This window comes from Macrobrachium nipponense, chromosome 29 (genome assembly GCF_015104395.2).
Source record: "Macrobrachium nipponense isolate FS-2020 chromosome 29, ASM1510439v2, whole genome shotgun sequence".
Lineage (NCBI taxonomy): Eukaryota > Metazoa > Arthropoda > Malacostraca > Decapoda > Palaemonidae > Macrobrachium > Macrobrachium nipponense.
Window position 1 is genome coordinate 24,060,334 of NC_061092.1, and position 24,841 is coordinate 24,085,174.

The window sequence follows — 24,841 nt, forward strand, 5'->3', positions numbered from 1 at the left end:
GTTTTAAACAAACATCTTGTAGCAGGATGGGAAAATTTCAGTAGTTCAGTAACAAAAAAGTTTAATCAGCATTGTATTCAAAATATTTTTGTTAATGACACCAGTCTGATGTACATCTGTAAATTCATGTAGTAACCCTTAGCTTTTCAAAGCTTTGATTTAGTTTTTGTAAATTCCTCCTTGAGTTTTTTACGAAGAAGTTTTCCCGTCAGATTTCTTGGCAGAGAATCCACAAAGACGATCCCTCCAGTCATCTGTTTATATGGAACAACACGGTCTGTGAAAGAGGTAAATATTATTCATTTATCAGTTAATTAAGTGAACAGATCTTATAGGATCTAGCAGAGCCATCTGTTTTTTAACAGAACAAGCAACAGATAATAAAAATGAAGCAACATAAAATTAAATAGGAAATCAGACAAAAGGCAATGTTAGAATTCAACAAGGAAATAAAGAATAGGAGTTGGATAGATCATTGAATAGTGGCAGTTGGATAGATTGTTTACATGAATCCATGAAAGAGCTCATGATGTTAGGGGCTTTGACCTTTCCATCGCTTTCAGGAAGAACCTATTTGTTCAAAGGGTTTTTTGAAGGCTGGCACATGGGTTTGTCAAACGACCTTCACCGCCTTCTACCTTCAGGATGTTGCCCATAGGTCCTTGGACACTTTTTTTTCCTTGGGTCTGTTGGTGACTGCTCAACAAGTTCTGTAGCTCATCCTGTGCCTCTAGTGGGACAGGTTGTATCTTGCCTAAGATATTAGTTATGAAAATGAGAGTTAGTGGGGTGACTGGCCTTCTTCCTTTCTCTTTCTTCTATCATATGCTGGAACTGGCTAGATACAGGTGAGTAAGCATTCATTCTATTTTCTATATACTATTATGATTGTTCCTACACAATACAAATTCTAGAAAACAGAAGGAAGTCCTACCTTCTCTCTTACAAGGGAGAGAGGGATTGAAAATAGAGCAAGGTCAATAGATACAGTTAGTTTTGTTGTCTGACAATTACAGGTTTTTTCCATTCTTCCTAGATGTAGACTGGAGTTCCCATTGTCTGGCTGTTGATTAATCTTTCATGTAACAGATCAGAGGCATATAACGCCTTCCTATACTTTAAAAGTTGACCAGGAAGTGCATCCAGGTTAGCCAAACCACCAATCGCTTCTAAAGCTTACTTTATCCTCCCACTAAAAGTAAGTCTACCCATACGTAAAGACCAAGGATTTGTTTTGTGAACAAATTACAAATTTTTAATCAATTTGTATTTTTCATAACTTACAAATCTGGTCCTTATGTAAATGACCCACCTCAAGCTACCCCTCATACAATTACCTGGGTTGCAAGATACTAGTGCATCATAGCATATGAGACGGGGGGAGAGAGGTCAGGCTCTGCCTATTTTCTCTCCCCATTGGTAATGCATTCATGCCACTAACCTTGTTCTATTTTTAAACTAGATCCAGCTTGCACTTTGAGATTTTCCTTATACGTAAAGACTGAGTATTAGCAAGTTAAGAAAAATACAGATTGATTAAAAATTTGTCATTTTTTATGTATCATTAAATGGACTGTCTTGAACTCAAACAATTAATATAGATAAGGTACCTAAAATGTCTTATTTTTTATTCAAGTTTTCTTCAAAACTTATTTTTTAGAGGCTCATTATTCAAATAAAATTTTTCTGGATCGCTTACGAGCTGCTAAAAATATGAACTGACGGCTAATTGCATTGAGTTCTAAGAAAAATATTAATTCAGTTCACTACTGTATACGTGCATGTGTACGTATTTGTAATAGCCATAATTACCTTTATAACTTCTTGATTTCCTCCTGCACTAAAAAGCCTCGACTCCAGAAAAACAGATCAAATGAAGAAACTCAAATTTTGAGTGCAGAGATTTGAACTTGTGTAGAGTGGGGTGAAGCTAAGATGAATTCACTCTGCACTAAGACATGTATTTTTACCAAGGAGATTAAGTTTATGTTGATGTAAATATTATGTACAGATGCATCTTTGTGACAGTAGTATTAAAAATAATTTTTTAGGAATATATAGATAAAAAAATCAACAGTGATTAGTTACTGGTAGCCATTCTATGTAGCCACAAGCTTTTGGTCATGAAGGCATATTGCTCCCTACAAAATTAGAACCTTCAACTTGGGCCAGATTACATCTGAAAAGGCGAATTCGTTGTTATAATGACGCTAAGAAAGGAAAATTATGAAAAAAGCAACCTTTATTTAATCTTGCTGGTCTCCACTGAAATCAGCTTTTATCTGACTGTGTAACTGCACCAGACTTTCAGTGCCTTTGAGAGAAAGTTAAAGGACCACCTAACCATTCTAGAACATGGAAAAGAAAACTTCTAAATATATAAATTGTTACACCTACTGAAATGACCTAATGATTATGAAAATGAAGTGGTGAATAAACATATTAAAAATATCACATATTTACCTCTGACATATTCTTGAAGCTGTTTAGCATCCAGGTGAGCCCCAGGAGCAGGCACCACATATGCCCTAGGAGCCTCTCCTGTTCTGTCATGAGGTACCCCAATTACGGCCACTTCACTTACACCATCATGACCAAGAAGAACAAGTTCCAGCTCTGATGGGGATACCTGTTTCAGATATAAGTAGTATATAAAAACAAGATGATGATGATCAAGATTACAGTCAGAGAAACTAATCATAAGCCGCCACCAGTTTATCAAATTGGGTAGGAAAATTGCTTAACCACTATTCCACTCCTCAGAAACTGCTGCAGTAACATAATTGATTTATCACTGCAATAAAGGGAAGAATGTGAATAATTGCTTTTTTATATAAAAACCTTGATGAATTTTGATGCTTAATACTTGAAAGCTTACTCATCTGGGTGATAGGACTGTGGTCATATGCAAAAAATTTAGTAAAAAGAAAAGGGCTTTGGCTTACTAAGCAAGCTTTCTACTGATAAAGATTTACTTGTTAACAGTTTAGAAAAACGTAAAGATTAGAGGTAAAATATAGATCGGTAAAAGCTGTTCATAAATGTCAGATAAGACAGTTTGGATGCTAGGTAAAGTTCCATGGCCTGTACCTTGTTTCTGCAAGCACACCTTTTCTCTCCAAATTGACTTGCTGATATCTTGAAGATATAAAACAGGCAGACAGTATTCCAGAATTGCTCAGGTATGGTTTAATAATGCCAGTCTTATACTTTAGCTGGTAGTTTCCCAGAGGCAAATGGACAAAGTTTTGACATTATTGCTATTGTCCCCCTTAAAATATTGGTAATGAATAAAGAGTTGGGCAGATGAAAATATCCTGGCCTGGATGGACCAGAACTCAGGCTAAAGTATGTTGGCAAAAGTATAAAAAAAAGAGTTAACCCAGATACTTTAGCTGGACAGTGAAGGATTTTATTTTTCTTGTGGGAATGGTTATTACAGTAAAAACTGTGGAGTGTATGGAAATTTGTGAAGTGGATATCACAGGACTAAGTGGCCAGTTTCAAGACTCCATCTTTGAAATCCTCAAGGTTGCTCTAGATGAAGCATTAGCAGTTAGTTAAACCACAGTAATTGTTGAATTATAATTGTCGAAAAGCTCCAGAAATATACAGTACAGTATGTACTGCATTGCAAAGCCACCAGTGCTAAATAACAGGCAATTCTGCTAATGAATCTTTGACAAAATTTACCTGGAATCCTTTAACTTTGATTAGATCCTTCATCCTGTCTGTGATGTATAGGAAGTTATCTTTATCAAAGTAACCAATGTCACCTGTGTGGACCCATCCCTCATCATCTATCATTCCCTTTGTAGCCTTCAGGTCATTAGCATACCCAACCATGTTTCCAGGGGAGTTGATGCAGATCTCTCCCTCCTCGTTGTCACCCAGCATCTCACCAGTGGTAACGTTTAGCACCTGAAAAGGTTCATTGGCATCAGAATCACTACATCTTAGTTATGGAAAGAAAATAAAAAAATAAATTAATACACTGCACTATTTTGAATCATTCACATTTACACAGGGTTCATAAGCAGTGCAGCAAACTTCTAAAACATAGAGTGACATTTGTCTCAATCTTGCATGCCCTCTTCCACTTCTTGTGTATTCAGTCAGGTCCTTTCCAATAATTATTTCATGTATCCAGTCCTTTTTAGGTCTTACAACCCTTCTTCCCAGCCTATCATACCGAAATTGCTCAATCTGAGCTTAATCCTCCATTCTTTCCACAGGATTAAACCATTTTACAGCTTCTGTATTCCTTTATATTTATCACATTTCTATTCTTATGACATATACGATGCTGATCATTTCTTTTCAGTCACCAACTTTTTCCACATTTCGCTTTAAAAAGGAAAGTTAACTCAGCAATTCCTTCTTACAATGAATATTATGCTAACACGGTGGTAGTCAGAAGTAATATCTGGTTACCTAATAGGATACTTCCAAACTTTTTTTAGAAAAAGACTTCTGATTTAATTGCTTCTAAGATTACTACTGTTTTCAGAAGATTGGTTTGATTTGCAAGTTTTCCTTTTGTTCGTGAGAAGGGAAACATTGCAGCATTACCTAAAGAACTAAGTCCGTTCTCATGCTGCTCTGAATGTAAGCCGATTTGAATAACCTCTGTTTTAGCTAAGGTTTTTGAGAAGCTGCTTCCTCTGCATCGTTGAATGATTGTTGAAGAAAACAACCGGTTACCAGCATTACAGTTTGGGTTCCATAAAGGTTTTGGTATTTGTGATAAACTCTTGTCAGTACCCACTGTCTTGTAGGTTGCTTTTGATAAGGGTGCAGAGGCATGCATGGCCTGTCTAGATTTTTGTGCAGCCTTTGACATTGTGAATATGAAGCACTTATCTACAAGCTAAGATTATTGGGAATTGGTGGAGATATTATTATTTTCTTTATATGAATTGTTGTCGGACGAGAAGCGGTGCTTTCAACGTGGTATGGCCGTTGGCTATATAAATTATGAATCATGAAGCTCTTATCTACAAGCTAAGATTATTATAATAATAATTGATCCACCAATTCCCAATAATTATCGGGAATTGGTGTATCTATTATTATTATCATTTTGAATGAAGTTTTAGTAGGTAGAACCCAAAGGATCTGTGTTGATTGCCAACAGCTTTAGTCATGTCATATGGGGTGTTCCTGAAGGTAGTGGTCTCTTTTGAGGGGGTTGGTATCCCTGTAAGCATCCTAGCTTTGCTGCCAATCCAGGTTTAATCGTCAGGTTCAGCAGCTTCTCACGAAGCACTTTGGCCCCTGATTCACTAGCAATCCCACTACATGGTTTCAACCAGGTGGGCTACAGATCATTTGCAGCTACTAAGCAACCCCAAGACCATATTAAAATGGGCAAGGGCCCGCTAATAAAGCAGATTTTGGGTTGCCCTTTGAGCCAGAGGCTGTGCTGGTATAATGCCAGCTTACTCAAGAGAACAAGCTACTAAAGTAAGTTTTGCATTTGCATCCTGTGTATGAGTTCCTTATATACTATTAAGAAAGATAACTCAACCCCATGATTGTTGAGGCTTGTTGACCATTTTATTGAACTAATATGACTAATATAAGACAAGGATTAAATAATATCCACAGACCAGAGAACTTAAGAATATACAGATATAAAGATTACCTTGATCCTAACATAGGGCATAATTCGTCCTACAGATCCAGCTTTGAACCCTAAGGCTCCTCCATTTCCTGTAATGCCGCCTGTTTCAGTGAGACCATATCCACTGCCCAAGATTCGTCCAGTCTAAAGAGTAAAGAAGCCACCTGAATTTCATGAAACAAATTTGCATGAATGAGAAGGACTTCTATTTCACTTTGCACTTTCACTTCTGCCTTGCAATTGCTGGAATGTTTCTACTCTACTCTGACATTTTTAGAGTTATTCATATGTGAATAACTTTGTAAAAATTCAGATTTCATGGCATAGGAATAATCAGTCATTGGAATAAAATAAAAACTATCACTCATACAATTCATAGAGTTTCTCGACCATTTAAAAATTATTGATGGGAAATGAAACGGTAAGAATGAACTACAAACAAATGAACACACCCTTTTTATGAATGCATTAGCAGTTTCTTTTCCTAGTGGAGCCGTGGCGCTGGTGAAGCCTAAGACTGAGGAAGTGTCATATTGATCATACAGTGGCGTCTTTGATAAGAAGTTGACCAAGTGGGGGACTAGATGGCAGATAGTGACCTGAAAAAGAATCGGGATATATAGAACAGGGTGCAACACAAACTGATCTGGAAAAAAGGATAATGGAACGTACAGCAAGGCAAACAGAGGTTAGAGAGGATTCATCTATTTCTGATAAATCAGATTCATGAGACTGGGATATGAACCCAAAGACTTGAACCTGCTAAGATTGTTGGTTAAGTACTTTCACATTAGCCCCTTTCGGCCATTGAAAAACTGGAATATTTTTAACTAAATTTAAATCATGTTTAATTAATTAGTGCCTTAAAATTTATTAATTAGTGATTGATGTGCATTTTTATACATTAAAATGTGCTTGCCCGTGTGAGTTTTTATCAATTGCTGTTTTGAATAATTCATTCATATCTTCACGGCTATAATGTTGTTGAATTGGGCTCTAGCGCCTCTCATGTGGCACAAGTTTCATACAATTCTGAAGGTTAACCGATTAATTTGAATACAGAGACCATGTTACATTTGGAGATTGAACCCTCCCTGCAAATAGCTAAGATCCATGAATACTTGATGCCCCTCTAAAAATGCTTATAACTGCTATTTTAATAATTAAAACACCAAAAACAACCTCTAAAAATGCTTATATAACTGCCTATTTTAATAGTTCAAATACCACAAACAACTTCTAAAAATGCTTATATAACTGCCTATTTTAATAGTTCAACCACCAAAAACTTCTAGAAATGCTTATAACTGCTTATTTTAATAGTTCAAACACCAAAAACTTCTAAAAATGCTTATAACTGCTTATTTTAATATTTCAAACACCAAAAACAACTTCTAAAAATGCTTATAACTGCTATTTTTTTAGTTCAAACACCAAAAACAACTTCTAAAAATGCTTATAACTGCCTATTTTAATAGTTTTATTACTACAAATGTAGTTACAAAAATAATATGAAAGTACAGTAATTAGTGAATACTTCTCTATGAAAAATTTCACGAATAAGCGAATTTTCCTTGAATAATGTGGATACGTATAAGTTAACAGAAAAATCCGCAATCGGTGGAGTCGCGAATTCTGAACCGTGAATAGGCAGGGGTCCACTTATTGATAAATTTGACAAATAAAGCAAGAATCATTACATAAGATCAACATCGTTGCCTCTCATGCTTTGTGATGCAAAGGGCTGCAAGTGGAATTTCAGTGGTTGGTAAAACTAAGATATACTTTACTTATGTAAAAAAGTAATTGAAATCTGTTTGTCTTTGAGTATATCTGCTTATAAATAATTAATAGATGTATTTGTGACATAAAAACGAAAGATTTGCTTCTGACTTCTACCTTATGTTTTTCAATTGCTTGGAAGAAAGTGTTTGGTGTAAATCTCTTTAGAAGGATAACTGTGCATCCTGGCGCAAGCACACCCATACTGATCACAAAACCAAATAGATGACACATCGGCATCATTAACAAAGGTCTTTCGTTTATCTGTTTTCCACGTGCTGCCTCTTCTGGTGTCATTAGCGCTTGTAGATACCTGGAAGTCGAAACTGAAGTAAGTTAGATTTGAAAAACTGGTTACTGGAACATACGTAAAGACTACACTGCATCTGAGATCATAGAAATAAGTGAATTATATGAACAGTACAATCGAGTTTTCTGTATGATTTCCATCCAATGTTTTGTACTTTAAAAACTGAACAGGTTTTAAAGTTTTTCGAATTGTGCACTACGGTATGACAAGACTGATACTTTCCGTAAATAAGGTATATGGCGAATTGTGGGACTGTATTTTAATGAGGTTAACCTACGACAAATTATTCATACATGCATGGTGTTTTATTTACTTATATATATTTTTTGCAGCTCTGAATCTGTTCAATAATTAACACCCGAATAAAGTCAATCTAAACCCGACAAGAATGACCTTACCTATTGATGGCGTGACTCAGCAGGAGGTTTTCGTGTGACAGCAGAACTCCTTTCGGGAATCCTGTGGTTCCAGAGGAGAAAAGGATCAATGCCACAGACTTCTTGAAATCTAATCCATTCTCCTGAAAAATGAAACAGGAAAAAAGGACGATCGAACACCTTTTGTGACCAGTTTTCGTTGGGTAAATTTTGTTACGTCGCAGATTTTCCAGTCAACCCGAATTTCATTTGTTAGCAGTAAGAATGTAAAAATATACACAAACAACTTTTAGTATTTTGAATGGCTTTCATTGTAACAAGAGATTGGAGAATATTCAAGTTACAGTGGTTTGTCAACATCTTACCGTACCCTGTACGTTTCAACCTTCAAGAGTTCAGAAACTTGAAGAGTCTCCAAACACATTCGTTGGGCTCGGGACTAAAGACGTAAATCATTGCTATGAATGCCGGATATTAACTTATAGCATTGTTATGAATGCCGGATATAAACTAAGAGATGAGTTCACTTTTAGGCCTGGCCAATTCTTTATAAGAAGAGGACAGGGCAACTGCACTTTCTTCTAACATTCTTTCTTTTCTACCCTCGTTTTGTCAGAACTATGGAATCCGTCGATGCTGACAAGGAAGCATCATTAAAGTCCAGAGAATGGCTTTAATTTTTCTTTTATATACAACGATCAATGTTGATACACTGACATACAATTGTAGATGGTGCTGTAGTGTATATATATATATATATATTATAAATATATTTAGACTTCATTTTGGAATCATCTGAAGTCAAACAAAACCTACTTACAGCTATGAAATGGTTCTTATGGGAGGGAAATCAAAGAACTATATATATATATATAATAATAATATATATATAGATATATATATATATAATATATATATACATATATATATATAATCAAAGCATACTCCCCGTAGGAGGGTATTGCCGTCAATGCACCTCACGGGGTGCACTGTAGGCATTACTCAAGGTTTTTTTTTCAGTGTCTCTTCGGTCCCTAGCTGCAACCCTTTTTATTCCTTTTACTGTACTTCCCTTCATATTATCTTTATTCCATCTTGATATCCACCATCTCGAACAATTATTTCATAGTGCAACTGCGAGGTTTCCCTCCTGTTACACCTTACAATTAAGCCTCCTTTACTGTGACAGTCATTTTCCGTTTCAGCACTGAATGACCTCATAGGTCTCAATGCTTGGCCTTTGACCTAAACTCTATAATCTATCCATCCATTCCAAGCATATACTTATCTAGACAGGTCACTGAAAACCGATCACCATAATAATCAAAGCATATACTTATCTTAACAGGTCATCACAGAAAATGCATCACCATAATAATCAAAGCATATACTTATCTTAACAGGTAACAGAAAACGGATCACCATAATAATCAAAGCATATCTTAACAGATCACAGAAAACGGATCACCATAATAATCAAAGCATATACGTATCTAAACACGTCACAGAAAACGGATGACCGTAATAATCAAAGTAAATACTTATCTAAACAGATTACAGAAAACAGATCACCATAATAATCAAAGGATACACTTATCTAACCACGTTACAGAAAACGGATAACTAACGATGGTCACGGGGTTAGCTGGGGGAGAGTCCATGAGGTTGTATATGGAGTTCTCTGATCGTTGTTCCAGAATCCACGTCTTTCGTATAGTGTTTCCAGGCAAGAGACCGACTGCTTTCTGGAAGTTGTCCAGCTTCGACGGGTGGCATATGGCCCACCGAGCACAGCTCTTCTGTATCATGTGGGACAGCTCTCCTGAAGTTTACAAAATGGTTTCACTCTCATTAAGACAGCATTCCTTCCACACACCACCATTACTGGTGTTCCTCTGCCGTGAGGAAAGGTGGATCAGTTGCTCAAACGTTCTAGGGGAGTTATGTCCAGGTCATACTCTCTTAATACTACTTTGGTGGCAGCCCATTATATATATATATATATAGATATATATATATATATATATATATATATAGATATATATATATATATATATATATATATATATATATATATAATGGCTATCTAAAAGTTATTTGTAGTGAGGAAATTTTACTTTAATCACAAAATGCACAATTGTATTGGAAAAGATTCACAATAAAATGTCATAATATTTTACAATTACACAAGATTTAAGACATTCACAATGTTTTTAAACAATGTTGTTGTGATGAATTGTTAAATTTTACCGTGTAAGTATTGTGATTGCAACTTCTGTGTGTGTGTGTGTGTGTGTGTGTGTACAGAAAAATGTTGACTTGAGTGATAACGAAATCTTCTTTATTTTCATAAAGGGATATCACTGGTGACTAGTCTAATGAAGAGACTAGCTTCAGATAGAAACTTGAATGGATGCTGGGTGCCCCTTATCTTCCCGCGTGATTTGCTTGCGACTCAAATTTGGATTTATGGAAGCACTAACCGCTCGTCAAGTCAGGGTTGACTGGGGCAAAGCTGGCACCACAGTACATCACTGAGAGCAGCAGCAACTGGTAGTCGATGTGGTTTGGACTCAAGAACACCACGACATCCCCTGGACAGACTCCGGAAGATCTCAGTCCTCCCGCGACGCGAGGGACATTCTCGCGTAGGTATGAGTAGGTTCTAAACTCGCCGCTTTCGGCATCTATCTGTTAACCAAAAAGAAATAAGAATTCTGTTGAATGTTGTAGCTGGAATTATCTCTTTTCTCTGCAGTTCTGCCTTTTTATCTACAAACCTATTACAATAAAGATTGCCAGTATTTTATAAAATTAATACTAGTGTTAATTGATTGAAAAAGTAATTAAAGTTCGAAAAAATCTACATGAGGGTATAAGAAAGGAAAGAACTCACCAGAAAGGGAGAAGGGAACAGAATGACTATACTCTGTTTTTTCCATCTGTCCATCCGCCTGTGGTGTTTGCGTATGGTAACACTGCGTCCCGGGCTTTAGATAGTTACATTCAGCTTACCCTCAACAATAATAATAATATCCTATTTCGAATATTAACAGTGTAATTCGCATACAGTAAATTATTAAAACACTTCTCAGTTGCAAATGTGTAACATGGGGGAAGAACCCCCAGTATTCATAAGGTAAGCGTGGACACGAAACGGAAGGCAGACTCCCACACCCCATAACCTATAACCTTTCTCTCTCTCTCTCTCTCTCGCACCGACAATCTCTCTCTCTCTCTCTCTCTCTCTCCAAGGAATCTCTCCATTCTAACAGGTAATGAAAATGAGAGAGTTGCATCATAACATTAGCGTTTATTAACAAGAATAAATAAATCAATTAACCAAGTAATCCAGTCTTACAGACTAACTCAAAAACAGTACAATGTCTAGTCACCAAAAAGTCCACACCCCACTGGGAACTCTTTGTCCCCTGATATTCCAGATCCGTCCAGACAGCCGGACACTAAACACTATGTTACAAAAACTCCCCCCGGCGAATGCCACGGCATCTTGCCAGTGACTTGAAGCCCTCTGTCAAAATCCCTCCCATAGGCTTGGGTATGAACCTATTTAACAGAAAGAGGCGCACACGCACATACGAACACACAGTTCGCTAGCGCCTCGCGGTTCTAGCTGCATCCAGTTTCACAAAGGCACTTTGAGAAGAGTTCATAAAACTGTCATGCATTGACTCGACGAACTAAGCATTTTTATCTCACGCCACCCCCTAGAAACTCATTGATCAGCTACTCTCAGGTCGTCACTCCTGCACTGTTCTCCACATTCCATAGGTCACAGAGAACGCATATTATTAATCAAAACCCTAGGCCTTACAGATAGCTTGGCCTCGCACAAATGCTAGCTCCCGCCTAGCAAAATTGCTTATAACACAAAACACTGGCCGGCTTAAAATAAAATAAGTAAAACTGCACGTCTCTGGCATTATAAAATAAAGTCTTATCACGCTTTATCTCCCAATAACAGAAGACGCATTTTCTCTCATATTTTCTGCATTAGGATTCTTGAATATCCCTCTTCGCTTGTCTGCAAGTAGCTGAACAGACAGCAACAGGCTATAGCAGGCTGTAGCAACTGTAGGAAGACGGAATGCCTCCCTCATTGTAGAAGACTTCCCAAAAAACATGCTGTAGAATTCTCGCGATCACCATCATGGAAATACTTGTAATCTCCCTGGACAACATGGCAGCAACCTCTCTTCACGGCTGGTGGACGTCTTGCTGGTGTCGGGGAACGACTTTTGGTGTGTGTTAGTATGTCAGTCAAGTCACTGGTCAATCTAAGAAAATTAACTCAGACATACTACTTCTATCAAACAATGATCTCAAAAAGTCAGAAACACTAACTGAACATCTCCCAATTAACTCCCTTAAATATGACAACTAAATCATAAGTCATTATCACAACTCTCTAAGAAAAAAAACATCAAGTTCTCCAACTCAATTCTCCAAACTCACACATCAGCACACACACAACTCAGAAATCACAGCAATTCCACGGAATTCTGCACTCACATTTCAAACTCGAATGTGCTCACAAAAAAAAAAAGAAAAAATCGTAACGAGCTCAAGAAAGAAAAGAATCACGTAACACCCAACCCAAAAATGTTCTCTCAAGTTCTGACATTTAAACAACCCACAAAATCAGCAAAAATCTCCAACTTTTAACAGCAAAAACCCCTTTACTGCTCAATAATTAATTACAATGAGACTTAATGTCAAACTCCCATTACTTAAGTAACAACCCCAGAAAAATCACATCTCCCGGTAAAATCAAATCTCCCGTCCAAAAAAGAAATGCTACTTAAGCTCAATCCCCAAATTATATCTCTCACAGGAAAAGGAAGAAAAATAATAAAAAAAAAGAATAATCACAAGTAGATTTCCCCAATCACAAAATACATAATACATGTATAATATGCATAACTCCCGCGTTTTCCCCAAGAAATGCTCCATGTAAAGCCCCGGAATTTGCCAGAAAGCAAACTCTCACACATGTGCTTTCGTGAAATGCTATAGCCAACATTTCCAGATATTGCAAAAATTCTGATCTATCATCATCAGAGGAAAAGAAACAGCACAGCGCTCATCACATCGCTTGTCAGCAGAAAAATCGCCTGCGGACGTATGCTCAAACAACAGCACAAAAATTGTCCAGTCAGACACATAAGTTTGGAAACTCATGATTCTCTAGAAAAAAAAGGTCTAACTGACACATTTCACAGAATTAACTCCAGGATATGACTAATGTGTTCAAAAATTTGTCTCGAAGACTTATTCTCTCAACATGACTTTTCCCAAATTATATTTCTCCAAAAATAACACACTTGTGAACATAAAAAATGCACACACATCTCCAAATGACTCGTAATGCAGTAATGCCATTCGCCTCTAAATAGACACGAAACCAAAAAAGAGAACCACAGAAATCTCCTCTTGTCTCAAAAAAACTCCATGACCACAAAAAAAAAGGTCACCCACCAAAGATTAATTCCAACTCCATTATGAGACATCATATTAATAATAACACCACTCCGGTTATAAAAATATTTCCTCCATTTGGTTAATAACCAACCCCATTATATTATTCTCTTATTTCTCCAATAGCCACATGTCAGTAAAAAAAACACCACTCCAGGAATAGAGAATAATCACCTCTATTTCGGCAAATACAAAATATTTACCTCTATTTCCCCAATAACTCCATGTGGAACAAAACAAGGCTCCAAAAAATATATCTCCAAAAAGGAATATCAAAAAATGAAATCCCATCTCCAAAAAAATGTGCACTCAAGGCAACTAACTCACATACTCACAAATATTGCCCCATAACCTCCAAAAAATGTGTCTCCATTTGCAACAAAGATGGCTGCAAAATAATTGAACTAAACATAGCTCATACCGCTATTGGCAAATATCAAAAATGGCCAAAAATATATCTCCCATATACTATATCTCAAATATAACTCCAAAATAATATATACCTCCAATTATCTCTCCAAAATAATATATCTCCAATTATAACTCCAATTCTCCAGAGAATAACTCAATATTATAGTCAAAAACTATAAAAACTCTCTTCATTTAGCATAATTGCTAAAAAAGGGCAAAAACTCGGCAAATAAAACTGTCTAGAAAATTCTAGAAAAAATCACCAATGTGCCACAACTCATTATAACAGAACTCCAAATTCAAAGTGTCTAAGCCAAGACTTCTCCATATGCACTACGACATAAGTCACTAGAAAACTTAGCCAAGTTTCCTATCTCTCACAAAGTTGTCACAAATACAACGAAGGTATTGTGCAAGAAAACTCACAATTTCTGGAACACAAATATCCAGAGAAAAAATGTAGTGCCATTACGTATGCATTCAAAACATGCAAAAAATTCTCCCATATATTTCTCTATAGCATCAAATAGCTAAAATACAAACACTTTCCCGAACAATGACTCTAAGTCATGAACTGAGATAATATTCACACTAACTGGAGAGAAAAAACAAATTCAAATTCACCCATGGTAAAAAAAAAAAACTTGTGTCAGCGATGGCTAATTTCCAAAAAAAGAGAAAAGAAAAATCAACGGCACCATTAACTATCTCCCGTAACTCACTGGATGTCAAGCAATTATCTGCTGAACTCATAAAAAAAAAGAGGAAAAAAAAAAATAATGTGTTGTTAGTTCCTCCCATATTCAAAAAAGATTTCACCTCCCTTGATAGCATTAAAACACCCACGTATTAGTACATAAAAAATCAGTATCAGAAATATCATTATCACAAAATCACCAAAAAAAAATAAAAAATTGCTATCATCAAAATCATCAGTATCAGTACAAAAAATATCACCAATGTCAATGCTTGTCCATTCTCCAAGAATTCAGCACAAAACTCAGCAAAAGTTCAGCAAGATTCCACACAATTCACCAAGATTCAGTCAGATTCATCAAGATTCAGCAAAACTCATCCCCGTGAATCACTGAAAATATTCTCCAAAGTTACAAAAACTCAACAAATAATTAACACAAGACTTCTCCCATATATTCATTGTAATAATTATCCCTGAATAATTATCTGTGATAATTATTGACTAATCTCCCATGAAATATCTCAAAACTCTCTCGTAAATTATGTCTCCCGTAATGATAATTATACTTAAGTAAACCTCCCGTGACACATCTCAAGTATAATGATTATTAATAATAACAACAATAATAACTCTTCATAGCAATAATTCTCTTGCTAAAATCTCAAGTAAGGGTGAAATTCAAAATAGCTTACAACAGTATTGCTGAATCCTATGACATACAATTTCTCCAGCATGCAACACCATGAAATAACACCATTGCCACACAACACAGATACAACACCAATCATCGGCATTTCAAAGTAATTTCTCCAACACAATGAAAAAAAATAATCTGTGTATCCCCCTTATATTTGTGTCTTTCAAGGCACAAAGAAACATATAACACATCCCGTGCATGTTAACTACTTTTCCCCGCATTCACGGAAAAGAAAAATCTCTTTTTATTTCCTTTTCTCTTCGTCCAAGAGAGAGAGAGAAAAAAAATCTCTTTTCTAAAAAAAAGACTCTACGGGCATTTCACTTCATCAACTAATCAATCAGCTGATATCTTAGCATTCAATGTCAAGGCCAGACCCATCCCCAACACAAAGAAAAAAAAAAAAAATAAAAGGGGGAGTTCACCCACACTGACAAAAAAAAAATTTCTCCCCCCGTGAGAACAACCCCTCAGTCGAGCGACATAACAGCCCGAGGCATACCAGCAGCATCCCCATCTCCCCTTGAACAGTGTCTGAGGACCCCTTCCCAAGGTATACACTAGTACCCATCCCTGCACTATCTCTCGAGGGAGGCCAGTGGTACCCTCCATGCGACTATCCCCCTCGAGGGATAACAATACCCTCGCAATGCAACGAGCCTCTCTGCAGAAATGTGCTGAGCCCGTAAAATTGTGGCCGCTGTGTCTAAGCATAGTTCACATGCAAAAAACACATCTCTATACACTCTCATGTTTTGAACAAAGACGAATGCATATGTCTATTATAAACACGTGCAAATAAAGAAAACACGTCACTATGGGGCAAAGACAAGAAAAATTTTTAACCTCTTGAACCAATCCCATAACCCTGAAATATTTAAACAAAAACCCTCTCCCTTTGATAAACAATAGTTTTTTAATACTCACCACTCCATAACGGGAACAAAAAGAACTTGAAATTCTCGTAAAACGCGGCAGTGATACTAACAACAACAGCCGCACGGGTATCTCGGAACACACTCGCCATTGCACAAGCAAAAGTCATACTGGGTGCGCTCACTGCTTCTAGGCTGACTCCCTGGGAAAAATGCTGAGTCCAATAAAATGCTTCCCTCCCTTTAGCACAGTTAACAGACAGATATTTTCTCATTTTTTCTCACTAAGTAACTGAAAACTAACAAGCTTTGTCGTTCGAAAACTATCGCTAAGCCATAACCCCTTTTATTTTCTAACTGGCCACCCATCTCTACATTGGCGTTCCTAGGCATAGAAAAGAAAGAACACTTTTATATCCCCTCTTAACCGTCTGCCACCACTGTAACATGGGGGAAGAACCCCCAGTATTCATAAGGTAAGCGTGGACACGAAACGGAAAGCAGACTCCCACACCCCATAACCTATAACCTTTCTCTCTCTCTCTCTCTCTCTCTCGCACCGACAATCTCTCTCTCTCTCTCTCTCTCTCTCTCCAAGGAATCTCTCCATTCTAACAGGTAATGAAAATGAGAGAGTTGCATCATAACATTAGCGTTTATTAACAAGAATAAATAAATCAATTAACCAAGTAATCCAGTCTTACAGACTAACTCAAAAACAGTACAATGTCTAGTCACCAAAAAGTCCACACCCCACTGGGAACTCTCTGTCCCCCGATATTCCAGATCCGTCCAGACAGCCGGACACTAAACACTATGTTACAAAAACTCCCCCCGGCGAATGCCACGGCATCTTGCCAGTGACTTGAAGCCCTCTGTCAAAATCCCTCCCATAGGCTTGGGTATGAACCTATTTAACAGAAAGAGGCGCACACGCACATACGAACACACAGTTCGCTAGCGCCTCGCGGTTCTAGCTGCATCCAGTTTCACAAAGGCACTTTGAGAAGAGTTCATAAAACTGTCGTGCATTGACTCGACGAACTAAGCATTTTTATCTCACGCCACCCCCTAGAAACTTATTGATCAGCTACTCTCAGGTCGTCACTCCTGCACTGTTCTCCACATTCCATAGGTCACAGAGAACGCATATTATTAATCAAAACCCTAGGCCTTACAAATGTACTCCCAGATATCCTTTTATTTACCTAAAACTTACACATAGCTTAACTATCTAAAGCCCTGGACGCAGTGTTACCATACGCAAACACCACAGGTATAGATGGGAGCACCGCATCAGCCCAACAGCTATTCACGAGAGGTACAACAAAGGTGCCGAAGAAGACAGGACGTTTACAGTCTAAAGAAAGAACGTAGATCTTGGGCGTTTAATGACTAAAATTGTCAACATTTGGTCGTTCGGTAACCTGGCCAGAAAATTTTACAATTTGTGTAATGGATATTTGGTTTGCATTTTTTCTTTGCAAGGACTCGGATATTAAAAAACTCAGGATTATTTTTCTTGGCACCTGTCTGATTACTGACGCCCTATGACAATCGATTCACACCTTTCTATTTCGAGGCGACACGAGTTCCAACGGGAAGTTATTGAAAATTCTTGATTCAAAAGAGTAGAAACTGAGTTTAATTTAAAGTATATATATATAAAAAAAATAGGTCTGCCGTTGTCACTAAGAATATCTTCTCGAAACTCTCGCTGTTGTCTGTATATTTATGTTGGAGGAATGAGAAGGTAGTTTCTTTGGATATTTTACGTTTAATGACATGGATCTGTTTGGTGCGATGCACATTTTAATTGTTAGTATACGTTACTTGCTGTGGACCGATAACGAAGAAGATAAGTGTCGCTTATCAGCAGGACGATTATATCCATAATCTCTCTGTAATAACATCTGATGATGCTAGGACCTGGACATGACAACTTATAATCCATCAAATGCCAGACGAGAAAGATTTTCAGCGTAAAAGTAAAATAACAACTCACATATACAGTGGAAAGACAGATTCCACCACTCACCACAGATGGTTTGCTGCCTTCGTGATTAGCAATGGCGTTCATCATATACACTGCGTAGTTATCCTTGGGTATTGGGCGAAGTAGAAGAGGTCCCCATGTTGCCACCCTTGGCGTGCTCTTTTTCGCAGCCCCCTCATTATTTCCAGCCATTATCAATTAACTGTAATGAAAAATTAATAGTTATTATATATATATATATATATATATATATATATATATATATATATATATATATATATATATATATATATATATATATATATATATATATATATATATATATATATACTATATATATAAATTCCTGACGCACATAAGGAACGAACTCCGGTCTTTCAAATGAGAGGCCAGGCAGGCTATTACCTACTGACCTACATCGGTCATAGCAGAAGTTGCAATCCAAGTACTCTTGTACTTAATGTTTTTCCCTGGAGGCTGCCACCTGACAAACTATAGCTAATTTCATTCCACTTCCCGGATGCATTTTCCCGAGATGTAATCGCGTACTGAGACCTTTCCCTGAAAAAAGCGGGACGCCATATCTTAAAAACTAACCATAGAATTTTCTTGAAAATAATCTGCTTATGTTTCGCGCACCTAAATTACTATGAATATACCTGTCCAAAATAACCTAACATAACCTAAGGGCTGGCAAACAAGGCGTGATCCGACCTGCTTACTCGGGGCTAAAATCTAATCAAATAGTGCGTTGTTTCACCAACGAAAATTAAAATAAATTCGCTATACGTATTTTATTAAAGATAATTGTTCTCTACTGTTTACGTGCACATTATTTGCTTTTTACATTTTCATTATAATAAATACTAAATCATAAATATCCTATCCTAAAATTCATGTATCTTTAACTCAACGCGAAACACCTTTTTCAGGCCTTTTTAGGCTTTTCCATAGACCTTTCCTAACCCCCCCCCCAACAAAACCAACAACAAAGTATTTGTAGGCTTACACCCCGAGTAAGTGAAAAACCGGAGTTGGTTCAATATCGGCATACATCTCAGGAATTTGCTTCCTGGTTCTGCAGTGAATCAACTGATAGAATGTCATTCGAATCACACCCCTTCAGTGTGAACATGACCTGTCTGGTCAATTGATATGACCAGGCCTCTCATTTGAAAGTCAATCGGGGTTCGGTCCCCATGTGAGTCAGAAAATTATCTCAGTGAGACACGTGTTCAATAGTTCCATAATATGTATCTTACTTTATTTCCATAATATCAATGCAAAAACGTTGGGAAATATTTACTAGTCCTATTGGTTTGAATGACCTCAGGTAGTTCATCCTGTAGGGGGCTAGTGCCATCAGTGAACCTCACGCAGTGCACTGTAGGCATTGCTTAAGGTTCTTTGCAGCATCCCCTCGGCCCCTAGCTGCAACCCTTTTATTCTTTTTACTATATCTCCAGTCATATTCTCTCTCTTCCATCTTGCTCCTAACACTTGTTTCATAGTGCAACCGCGAAGTTTTCCTCCTGCTACACCTTTCAAGCCCTTGTACTCTCAATTAACCTTTCAGCATTGAATGACCTTGCAGGTCCCAGTGCTTAGTTTAAATTCTATATTCCTTGGGCAGTCCAAATGTTGTGATAATGTATATTAGTGCACACGATACACTGTTGTTAGATATTCGTAAAGAAGCGGTTTGAACGAGTAAAAGTCGGTCAGAAAATGGTTTAAGATCAGCCCACTGGATCCAGAACTGTGTAATTACAGTAGTACATATATACTCATCTTAATATTTCATTTGATTTTTGTGTAGATACGAACAGGGGGATTTCATGTAGTACACGACTTCAGCGAATAACCTTACCTATAATCCTAAAGCTTTTGGAAGTATAGTACAAATTTTAGTCATATCAGTCCGCCGGTATGGTTGCTAACGTAGCGGCATGCTACGAGTTCGCGCCTCCCCCAGAACGATCAGTTACCGCTCCAGTGTGCGATCTGCGATGAGGGGCTGAAACCAACATTCTTTGGAAACTTGAATTTCAATTCAATGGCCCCGTGGGCTAGTTCCATGTGAACAGGTTTCATCTAATGAAATAATCATAAATAATATCGTCCAGAAACGATAACCATTTAAACTGACAACTCGTCGTGCACATTCATAATGCTCCTCAGAAAGACGTTATTCCTCTCATCGCTTCTATCCAGCAAGAGGTGCAGCAGTCGTTAGGGGCCGTGGCCACGCAGGAGACGGTCCCAGATGTCGCAACCCTGGACCTTAATATTGAGCCTATGGCGGTAGGTGCAGAGGATTTGTTAGTTGAGGTAGGTGTGTCGGGTGCCCAAGGTCTTTCCTTGGGCGCTCCTGGATCTTCTCCTGTCCCTTCTTCTACTGCCTCTTTCCAAGGATTTTCGGGATCTGAGATCCCTGCCCGCTCCCCCGCTCTCTCTGTACCCCCAAAGGTGAAGGGACAGAGAGAACCGAAGACCCTCGTTAAGACGACTTCTAAAAAGTCGTCGTCGTCTTCTTCAGCTAAGAAGTCTTCGACTTCCTATGCTGACGCGGTGAAGGCTAAGCCGAGCTCCTCACACTCCAAGAGCTCTAGAAGCAAGGCTTCTAAGGAGAAGGCTCGCGCTCCTGCTGAGCCAATGCCTTCTCCGGCCTCCACCGCATCCACTCCGGCAACGCCGGTTGGAGTAGCGGGACCGAGCACCTTTGATCCCACTGCCTTCTCAGCAGTGGTGATGCAACAGGTAGGAGAGATGGTCGGCTCACAGGTCTCCGCCCTCGGAACCAAGTTCGAACAGATGTTCGCGCAACTGTCGAACACTTTGAGTCAGTCGGGCCAGTCCATCCAAGATCTCTCTAACAGAGTTAGAGAGAATGAGGACCGAGTAGCTGGGCTTGCTCAGGTTCCTTACCCAGTCTCCCCAGTAGCAAGTGCTGGTATTCCCCAGCTACCTCCTTATGAGTCGCTACCAGCCTTCTCCATGGATAACCCATGGAGAGTAGCCGCTTACGCTCCATTCAAGGACGGTATGATCTCTGTCCCGGAGTGTGGAACTCGAAGGATTGAGGACTTCGAGTTTTATCCTCCGGGATTGACGCAGCCTTTCATTGGGTATGCTAGGCTGACCGCAGCGGCGCTCACTAGGGAAGACAAGATCACCAGAGAGCATGTGCTTTATAGTAGAGAGCACGCTCAGCGGGAATGGGTTCACTGCCTTGAGGACTGGGAGTGTACCAACACCAAGCTCCAGGCTTTCAAGAGTCCTTTTACTATTTTTGCGACGGAGGAGGAGGCTTCTCTTCCGTTCGCTACCAAAATAGTGGAAGCGACTCTTCAGGCAGTCCTCAAGGATGAGCCCATGCCACAACTGAGGGAAGCGGAGTCTACTTCTCCGCTCTTCCCAGCTTTCGGGGAATTGTGGGAGAACTTGCCTTCCACTTTCACGCTTGGTAAGCTCAAACCGGACTGTGCAATGGACCAGTTTGGTGAAAAGCTTCCGAGGCTGCCTGATACCTTGATTCAGGCAGAGTTCGACGCTCGAACTAGGTTTGGGAGCCCTCAATTCTCTAATCATTACTGAGATGGCTGCTTTATCGTATGGCACAGAACCTTTATTTAAGATTCTGGCCAAGTCTCAGCTTCAAACGGTTCAGACGGATGCTTTCGACTTCTTCCTAGCTAGGAGGAACTGTCGAAAGCACGTTCTGCAGGAATGCACTATTAGGCACGAACCTAATAGGCTCCTGGCTTCCAGCATGTGGGGGGCGGACCTCTTCCCAGAGTCCGCGGTGTACTTAAAGGAATGATTCTTAAAGCATATTCAGGCAACGGAAATAGACCACTCAGAAAATTGATAAATGATAACAACAACCCGTTTTGATTCTTCCTTCAGTTCTAATCTTTGGGCACAAGATGGTTCGCAAATGACCTGTTTTTTGGAAGACAAAGAAACGAAAAATAAAAAAATATATCCTTATTTCAGAAAAAAACTTTGATCTTGTACAAAAGATTTCCTTGTAATTAAAGGTGTTCAGGGTTCTTGATTAGTCAGGAACAGGTAAAATAAACGGAAGTTCATATACGTTAAGTAGACAATAAACCCTGTATGGAAGATACTCAATATATTTGCTAAGATGGTACTCAACACGGTTGGAAAATTGCTGTTCTTCAAAATAAGCTTTTATCACTGGTACTCTAACAAGTATAATCCACTATAACCAAGTATAATCCACTATAACCAAGGTTTTATTAAAACATCACCACCTGCATGGGCGGTAAGCCCATGCAGGTGGTGATGTTTTAATCTCAAACGAAACAAGAATGTAACAAAAAAAAAAAAAAAAAAAAAAAAAAAGGAGATAAGCAACGGATGAAAAGTGATTCAGTTTCACTAATGCTTTCTTCGTTGGTCACCTGAAGTAATCTCTCTCCCTCTCTCTCTCTTTTTCTCTCTGTATCCTTGACATGAAGTACTTTTAGAAACGCTTCTCTTTATCAAGTCAAAAAATGCTTTTAGAATCTTCATGGTACGATCTCGAAATATGAAATTAGTTTTTATTTATTTAATCTTATCTTTGTCCCCTAAGGTAAAACGCACTCAAGATATCTTCTTATCTTATTACTTTATTACTGCAGTTGTGCATCACATATGTATATATGATACACACACACACACACACACACACACACATATATATATATATATATATATATATATATATATATATTTATATATATATATACCTATATATGTACCTATATATATTATATATGAGCGTGTGTGTGTGCATGTGTATGTGTGTGCGTATGTGCGTGTGTTTGTGTACAAATACACAATTATATATATATATATATATATATATATATATATATATATACACACACACATGCATACATATGCATACACATCGCCACGGGGGATAGTGTTACTGGAAAATTAGTATAAGAGGGAAGGTACACTCGGCAAGGAAAGTTAAGATACAGTTTTTTAAAATCTTCGGACATATATTATTCAATAATGCCACACCTGGCAACTCTAGAAAGGGGGCGGAGCTTCAAAATCATAGCGTTTGTTCCTTTCTAGATTTGCATTAACTTTACACCATAATTATTCTGTAGAAGTCCTATTATATTTATACTTGAATGTAGAAACAGGCTCTATATCATTCTTTAATGTTGGTTTGGTAACGTCAGTTCAGGGTAGAATATCGATCATCCTTATTTAAAACCTACTGTGAAACCTTATTTATAAGTGATGTTTGACACTAAACTGACGTAAAATTCATACGTAATTGAAGACGGATCTTAAACAATGAGAGAAAGTGTTTTAAAATTTGGGCAGTACTTGTGGAAATCGTGAGGAACAATACAGTAAAGAATGAAATATTATGACGATAGAGAGAGAGAGCGCGCGCAAGTATAGGCCTATCGATAGAGATACTTAATTCATTAACGTTACTTTGAGAGATTAAGTGATAATATTTTTTCAAATGTTTCAAAAGTGTGAGGGAGGAGAGAGAGCGAGAAAGAGATGGAGAAGGAGAAGGAGTAGAGGATGGGATTGAGAGAGAGAGAGAGAGAGAGAGAGAGAGAGAAGAGAGACAGAGAGAGAGCGCAAGCTTAGGTCTATCTATTGAGATACTTAATTCATATTTACTTTGAGAGTGAGCACCAAACCAACCACGCCACTGAAGCGCTTACATTCAAGTATGTAGACAGGAGAATTGGCTGGTTTGGCATGAAAGTGGATATCTTTCAAGCGTATTTTTTTTTCTCTGGCTTCCAATATCATATGGTGCACCGTAGGTATTACTTAAGGTTCTATGCAGCGTTCCTTCGGCCCCTAGCTGCAATCCCTTTCATTTATTTTACTGTACCTCCGTTCAAAAGTATTCTCTTTCTTCAATCTTAATTTTCACCCTCTCCTAACAATTTTATCATGGATAACTGCGAGGTTTTCCTCCTGTTACACCTTCCGATTATCAATTTCCCTTTCAGCGCTGAATAACCACATAGGTCCCAGCGCTTGGCCTTGGGCCAGCATCCTATATTCCAATATAGTAAGGATGAAATCATGTGTGAAGTCTTAGAAAGGATTACAGGTGGAAGTATGAAGTAGGAATAGAAAATGAGACGCGAATGAAAATGTGAATTAGTAAATATTTGTACGCAAATGATTTTGATACTGACTGAGAGAAAGAGCAACGACTCGTGAAAGGGTCTGAAAGTATTTGCAGGTGGAGAAAGGTAATAGTTAGAGGTAAATAAGAATAAGGTTATGAGAATAAACAGAAAACAAGAAGGTGGAAGAATGGAAGGGGCTTATCTTGTAGGAATTAGGTATTAGGTATTTGAGAATAAGTGGCGAAACTACTGGGGGTGCAGGAGGGGCAATGCACCAGGGGCCCCTGTGATTGGGGGCCCATCTGGCCCCATCATAGTGTCTTAGTAGATTGATTTGGTAATGTATTTGTAAATATGTTTAACAATGACAACAATACTAATAATAGTTGTAATAATGACACACACACACACACACACACACATATATATAT

At 38.0% G+C, this 24,841-nt stretch overlaps 1 protein-coding gene across 3 annotated transcripts in view; it reads right to left on the minus strand.

The window, feature by feature from the left end:
* Window positions 1-41: 41 nt before the first annotated feature.
* The window catches only part of LOC135206196 (uncharacterized), a 27,660-nt gene continuing 2,860 nt past the window's right edge, over window positions 42-24,841 (minus strand). For 2 of the 3 annotated variants that reach the window (XM_064237525.1, XM_064237526.1), the window contains 10 exons: window positions 18,313-18,472; window positions 10,579-10,786; window positions 9,724-9,917; window positions 8,117-8,238; window positions 7,526-7,721; window positions 6,079-6,225; window positions 5,648-5,770; window positions 3,694-3,921; window positions 2,464-2,629; window positions 42-277 (listed from right to left, as the gene is read on the minus strand). In XM_064237525.1, the coding sequence (XP_064093595.1) occupies window positions 147-277; window positions 2,464-2,629; window positions 3,694-3,921; window positions 5,648-5,770; window positions 6,079-6,225; window positions 7,526-7,721; window positions 8,117-8,238; window positions 9,724-9,917; window positions 10,579-10,786; window positions 18,313-18,462 (1,665 nt within the window). In that variant the 5' untranslated portion in view covers window positions 18,463-18,472 and the 3' untranslated portion in view covers window positions 42-146. The remainder of the gene's footprint in view (window positions 278-2,463; window positions 2,630-3,693; window positions 3,922-5,647; window positions 5,771-6,078; window positions 6,226-7,525; window positions 7,722-8,116; window positions 8,239-9,723; window positions 9,918-10,578; window positions 10,787-18,312; window positions 18,473-24,841) is intronic. The other variant, XM_064237527.1, reaches the window with a different exon arrangement.